Source organism: Morone saxatilis, unplaced genomic scaffold, assembly GCF_004916995.1.
Source record: "Morone saxatilis isolate NCDOM2014 unplaced genomic scaffold, NCSU_SB_2.0 Contig14, whole genome shotgun sequence".
NCBI classification, from domain to species: domain Eukaryota; kingdom Metazoa; phylum Chordata; class Actinopteri; family Moronidae; genus Morone; species Morone saxatilis.
The window spans coordinates 16,308,528-16,315,272 of record NW_023339696.1 but is presented as its reverse complement, the minus strand read 5'-3'; the positions used below and the strand labels follow the sequence as shown (position 1 = coordinate 16,315,272).

Sequence of the window (6,745 nt, the reverse complement as noted above, 5' to 3'; positions counted from 1 at the left end):
GTTTTTACCTCTTAGCATGCCAGGTGTGAGGCACACTGCAAACAATTGAGCTGAACATCAGAGCAGTGACGAAGGAGAAGAACACGAGGTAGATGAGGCCTTCCAGTCCGTCATAACACAGTCCTGTCATGGCCTGGACATAGTCCTGCAGAAAGGGGAGACACCACTTTTATTATCAGAGTCTACATTCAAACATCTAAAAGCTATTTGGGGAACCAAAGAAGAAAAGAGCAAAACAAAAATGCAGAGGTAGTGAAAGGCTAGAGTTGCTGTTTTTTTTTTTTAAGGTCTAAAAGTGGATTCTAAGAGGGTCTTTAAAATGCATCCACTGTGATTTCTCATTTAAACTAGGTCAAACCAATGAGCTCAGGGTTGGCTAAGTAGAAAGGCAGGGCATTAGTTTCAGGTTTGAAAAGACGCTCTACACTCCACAATATCACGATTGAGAATCTCCATTCTGCATGATGCACTGCACAGCAGGCACACATTTCGTATTCTACTGAAGATACTCTCATTTTCATGAAATAATAAGCGTAGGCGCTTTACCAGGGTAGATGTTTAAGAGAGAAGACGGAGCAGAAAGCAAAAAGAAAAAGTGCTACAGTGCACGTGTGCACTTGGAATTTGGAAGCCACTGAGGGACAATCCTCCAAGGCACTGCGATAGCCAAGTACTTGTCATTCTAGCAGCTTCATAAATGGTACATAGCCAGCATGAATTGGACAAGAACTCGCATACAAGAAGGCAAATGTTATTTATGGTGACAGGTGTTGTCAACTGCAAAAGCATAAAGGAGGGGTTTGCTTTATTCAACTAAGCTGCACTACAAAGATGTCACAACGAATCAATTTCCAGGACCCTTTTTCATCAGACATGGAGCAACTCTACAGTAAGGATGTCTCAGTTTGTAAGTCTTCTCCTGCCTGCTCACCATGTGCAGGCTGCGACAGTCCACCAGGGCCGTGAGCTGATGTAGACTGATCTCTGTGGTGTTCAGTATCCCCTGGATCTCTTCCAAACTTCCCTGAAAATTAATTAGGAAAAAACACAAAATTTGCAATTCTTAAAGGTTTAACTTGAAATCCACTTTTGGCACTTGGGTATGCTTGGATGCCACAACCATGACAAAACCATTCGTCAAAAACAAACTAAATTAATTAATATAATTTGCATTGTCTACATGCCAAAATGCAACTAAGTGGTAGTTTCCTGCCTGTAAATCGCATCAACAGTCAGGAATCAGATAAAAAGAGGCAGGTGAAAAGTATTGTGTAACAGTGATAAATTCACTGATTATTCAGTCTACGCACATTTAACAGGGATGTGTCTGTCATCAATATACAACAGTTCACAGCAGATCCAGCTGAAAAAGCAGATTTGAATGTATGATACATTTTAATGGACCGTTTCCCTTCATCCTCCAGTTCTCATTACAGCTACAGTGGAAAATACATCTGATTGCCTGATATAAACATTTTCACAATCTCAGCACATTTCTCTGTGTGGGTATGTGAAGTGAAATATGCCACTCTCTATTCCCAATGTCAGCTCTCATTTGTGCCTCTGTCAACACAGTGTAAGGACCAGCGCTGGACAATACCACAGTGTTGTATTGACAAGGGCCAGTGAAAGCCTAATGCAGCTAAATGGACATAATGCAGGTCCCAGGTGGGCTGTCAGCAGATCTTTATGTGGACAGGTGCACTTCACTTCTCCGCAGGTCGGTCGCCAATCCCATTCACTGGGATATTCTGTTGGTAACAGTACAATAGCAGAGGACAGCTTGTGGCCTGGGGGGGTCAGGTGTTTATGGTAACAGCTACCCTGTAGTTTGGCATTTCTAGTAAAGAGTGTGTTGATGGGGCTGGAAACATACCTTAGTTTGTTTATACTCTCTGGTGGCAGAGCGCAGCAGTTCAGACACGTCATCCTGCATCTCCACTAATGCTTTGTGGCTCCCGGAAAGCTTCTGAAATAAAGTATGAATACTGTAGCAGCCTGGCACATCTCAAAAGTATTTCCATATAGTTTCCTTTTATTTACAGTCGTACTAACAATAGATGCCTGGACTTGCCTGGACAACGGCACTCAGAAGTTTTGATTTATTTATGCGGTTTGCAAGATGAGATGTAGGTAGTCCATTAAAGCAAACTATAGATTCACAGTAAAAATGACATTTTACTTCTCTAAGCTTCTAACACACTTCCTCTGATGCAAGCACATGCTATCAGCACGGACACACAGGAAAAGCTGCTCTGCATCAGGTTTCCTGCTGGCAGAATGGGACGTATTGTACTATTGCATGGCAAAGGCAATGGGAGTGACTCATTGTGTCCACTTGAATTCTTACCAATTACAAGTTCATACATCATGCAGAGAATACATTTATAACACTGACTTCTGAGATCTGAGTCTTATCAACATCACTTTAATGTTGAGCTAGTAAAGCTACCAGTTACACAGCTTATAGGTATCCATGTTAAGAGTAAATGGTTTCATTTAGCATGTTAAAAACTCAGACATGCAGAAACAAATGTAATAACATATGCAACAAACCTGCTGGAAGGGGTTGGTTTGTTCCAAACTGCAACTAAGGTAGTACTGCAGGATATCTGTGAATAAAGGACAGGAAGAACAGAATGGGTTGGCAACTCCGACCAATAGTCCACACCCCAAAGATATTCAACTCAATATCACATGCAGTATGACAAAAGAGAAGCAGCAAAAGCTTACATTTAAAAAGCTGGAAGAAGTGAATGTTTGACATTTTCACCTGAAAAATGACTAAATCGATACTCTATCTAAATAGTTGCTGGTTAATTTTCTGTCCATCAAATAACTGACCAATTGTTTGATTAAAGAAGCCCACCAAAACAACAGCCAAGCTCAGGAAACGTGAAGTTTGTTTTGTTCCTGAAGTCTAAACTGCACCATCATTGTCCAACAAGCTGCACCAACAAGTTGATTTTTACACTGTAAAACATTCCACTCGGTCCATATATCATTATCGGTTTCTTTAATGCTCCCAAATATAGACATTGGTATTGGCCCCAAAATATCTGTTGTCAGGTAATAATATATTTTGTGTACAAAATTTGAAGACCTGATGTAGGGCTTTAGGCAATTGAGAAAAATTGTGACTTTTGAATATAGAAGGACATTTTATTGACTAAACAATGAATCAATTAAGTGACAAAATAAATGCAGCTGTACACTGGGGGGACAGACAGGGAGAGCAGAGTCAGAGCTTTGTACACACTGTGTAAGGACCAAAAGCACTAATGGAGTTAAATACTACAACCAAAAGCTGCATTTTAATCATTCCATTCAATTATATTTAGTCATACATGCTCATTCCTATATCACTAAAGAATACACAGTTTCGTCTCTTGATCTCTTCTTATTTCACACTGCATTGTGCTTAGTCTTTACAGTTACTGCTTCAACACTGTTTTTTTGAGGAAAAGAGGCTGATAGCCAAGTAACAAACAGATAGAGACTTTTTATTTCATTTTCTACCTCTGTCTTATTGTTTCCTGCTGCTCTGTTAGAGCTCCACTGCTTCTGTAACTGTGCTCCCGCTGAGCTAATCCTGAGTTCTGAGGTTAAATGTTCCAAAACAATAAAGTTCACGGCACGTGTGCTGTAATAGTATAAATTTGTTTTTCCCTTGACACAGCAACATTTAAACAACAACAGAACACAGAGCCTGTGAGAGGCTTAGGTATAACCCTTCTTACTGCACAAAGAGCGGTTACATCATCTCTGGAGTTATTCTTAAATTACAACATGACCAAACCTGTATTCTGTTCACAGTACACCATGAATCGAAGCAGATTGTAATTAGGGTTTTGGACTTTGCCATTACAACCCACTCCAGCTACTTCTTCCAACACACAGCAGTGAGTAGGAGTGGATGAGAAATCCCGAGTGACTTAAAAGCTACAGCAATGTCCACAAATACAAGCTGTGAGAACACCACTACCGACCTAACAGACGGTGCAAGTGACGTCCACACTCACTGCTGTGTCAGGAGCTTGTTTCCCACACATTTCAGCAAACTGATGAGAGGAGGATTTCCGGCATAGAGAAGCCCATATCAAGCAAGCTTCTGTCACACATCCACCCACACACAGAGATCAGGAAGAGCAGATTTCTTTGGAGTCTGACTCTTGGTAATGGATGGAAAAACTGATGCCTCATCATGGGCTGGTTTTGGTTCCTGTGTCAGTGTGAACTGTGCTGATATACAGACTAAAATCTTGCTGCCAATATACAGTGGGTTGAAAGAAGACTCATAACGATCAAACAAATTAATATATTATCATTGATTTTTTTTCACTGTTCCAAGTAGCAGATAATAAGAGTGTCTTCTTCCCATGGACTCAGTGATGAAACCTCAGACAAAACTTTAGTTATAATGATTTGGACAAGGCCACGGTATTGTTCTTTTTCACAATCAGATTGATTATCAATGAGCCATAGCTTCCAGCTACAGTCACAAGATAGCTTGTTTATTGGACAGAGATTTGGCTGTACTGTATCTCGTTCAGGTGAAAAAGTTTGGCAGGGTAAGAGAGTTCAAACAAATCTGGTTTCAGTCCCTCCGGTCGAGTATTTTGTTATCACGCTGTTTTATGTATTCCAAGCATGAGAAACTGCTAGCTACCAAATGGCAACCAAACTGAACAAGCTAATGTTTTAGAGAGACTAAACTCCTCAAAACAAGCTCAACGTGACTAAATACTTAAATATGGTTACTTACAGGAAAAATCCTGCATAATTTCTTAGCTGATTTTTGTCACTGCTGCTATCAAGTATTTTCCAAAGACCATCAGAATAACAGAAATACTAGCTGCCATCTGACAGATTTCACAGATTCTGAACTCTCACTCTCTGTTTGGATTAACACCATGTGTCTGACATAATTGTGCAATGAGGGGGAAGCAGAGAAATGAAAAATAACAATGAGGGTTGGTGAAATGATGCATGTTCAAGAAAATATAACAGCTATCTGGGGGAGGAAAGCAATAAATCCACTGTAGTAATAACACACGTTGTTCTATCCAGAGATTTGTCTGGTGCAATTTCAGCAAAGCATGAGCTATAAAAGGGAAAGAATACAACTGAGTAAAATGTTGGCTTTCCAAGGTTGACATTTGCAGGTAAAAGTAACCTAAATTTAAAGGCAAACAATATATTGGAGTTTGTAATCATCTTTTATATTAATTTGCAATATTATTACAATAGTAATAAACTTAAACAATGTGTCAAAGTATAAAAATATTCTTTTAACGGCTGAATAGTTAACATGTGTTACAGGGGAAAAAATAGAACTGAAAACCCCCATACTGCATGAATCAGCCCTGAGGCAAAATACAGTTTCATGGCTGCAGCGTAATACAGTTTAGTTCATAGAGTCGGTACTCGTGGTTCAAAATTACAGCTGATGCTCTGCCTTGAGTAACCGGGAAAAAAAAAAGCTTGGTTTGTGTATTGAGCAACCATCATATTTTAGAGAAGACAACAAAGACAAAATGAAAAACAAGAAGCTCAAGTAGGCAGGGAGTCCTCTGTGTTTTTATTTCTAAGCACCATCTTCTCCGACTGAAGAGGGACGCAGGAAATATATGGCGTCTCTGATCCTCCTCTCCGCTCCTCTTATCTCTCTCATACACTCTGCCTCACACAAACACTCACAAACCCGAGGCACAACCATTTTTCCCCTTACACACAACCCATCATGGGACAGATTGGGTAATTACCAAAAGGACAGCCTTCTGTACTGCTTAAAAAGGCAGCCCATTGCCCTCTTGACCCTGCTGCAGATGTGGCAGTAATTTTTAGAGGCTTTTTATGGCCCGTGGACAAGACCAAGCCCACGCTTTGGAACAATGTCGTCTCACTGCTGCACAATAATCAGAGCATTGAGACCAGGAAGGGGGAGGAGATTAAACAATTCAGGCTGAGATTACTAATATTTAACATTTTAAAGAGTTGTTCGAGTTGTCAACATGGTAACTTCAGTGCCATATAAATAGTACTTTCTGTATGTAAATCATACCTTGATTGATGACTCCAAACTGGTTTGCGACTTTGGTGACATATGTGTCAGGAGCAACACAGAAGTCACTGGAGGTCTATAAAAACAAAAAAACATAAAGACTTAAAAATGAAGAAGACACACACTTGTAGTGACATTTTCACTGCATACTAACAACAAAGGTGTCAAACAGCTTCACATACACAACACTAGAAGCACCGTTGATTGATTGCAGCTTCAAAAACACTTTTAGAATGTGACAGGCTGATTTTCATTTCCATTTCAGCTGAGAGCAATCACATAAACTAAATCAAGCATTAATAATGTGTTTTTTTTTTGTCCTCTATGAGGTAGCCAAATTGGCTGCTTCACTCTTCTGTGAACAAAGGCTGCAATATTGTGGATACAAAGCTAATCCCAATTATATTGTCTGTGATTACAGGTCTCACCACCATTAATCTTAAGGATTTCTGGGAAATGCTGAGTGACAAGAAAAATAAAAACCCCTGTAATTGTAATGCAACCAAATACAACAATTCTGTATTAGATAGAACACTGAGGAAACAAACACATACTTATTATTCAGACTAATGGAAAACAAAAACGGAATATTATAAATAAAATGCTGGGTGTAGGCGGCCACATAAACTCTCTTCTCATTGGGAACAATTGGAAAAAATATGCTGTCGCTCAGAAAAAATA

At 39.6% G+C, this 6,745-nt stretch overlaps 1 protein-coding gene across 2 annotated transcripts in view; it reads right to left on the bottom strand.

Moving 5' to 3' along the window:
- ttyh3a (tweety family member 3a) overlaps nt 1–6,745 on the bottom strand; it is a 23,033-nt gene that overhangs the window by 7,720 nt on the left and 8,568 nt on the right. For both annotated transcript variants that reach the window (XM_035654817.1, XM_035654818.1), the window contains 5 exons: nt 6,065–6,140; nt 2,557–2,612; nt 1,877–1,969; nt 932–1,024; nt 9–145 (listed from right to left, as the gene is read on the bottom strand). In XM_035654817.1, coding sequence (XP_035510710.1) covers nt 9–145; nt 932–1,024; nt 1,877–1,969; nt 2,557–2,612; nt 6,065–6,140 — 455 coding nt within the window. The remainder of the gene's footprint in view (nt 1–8; nt 146–931; nt 1,025–1,876; nt 1,970–2,556; nt 2,613–6,064; nt 6,141–6,745) is intronic.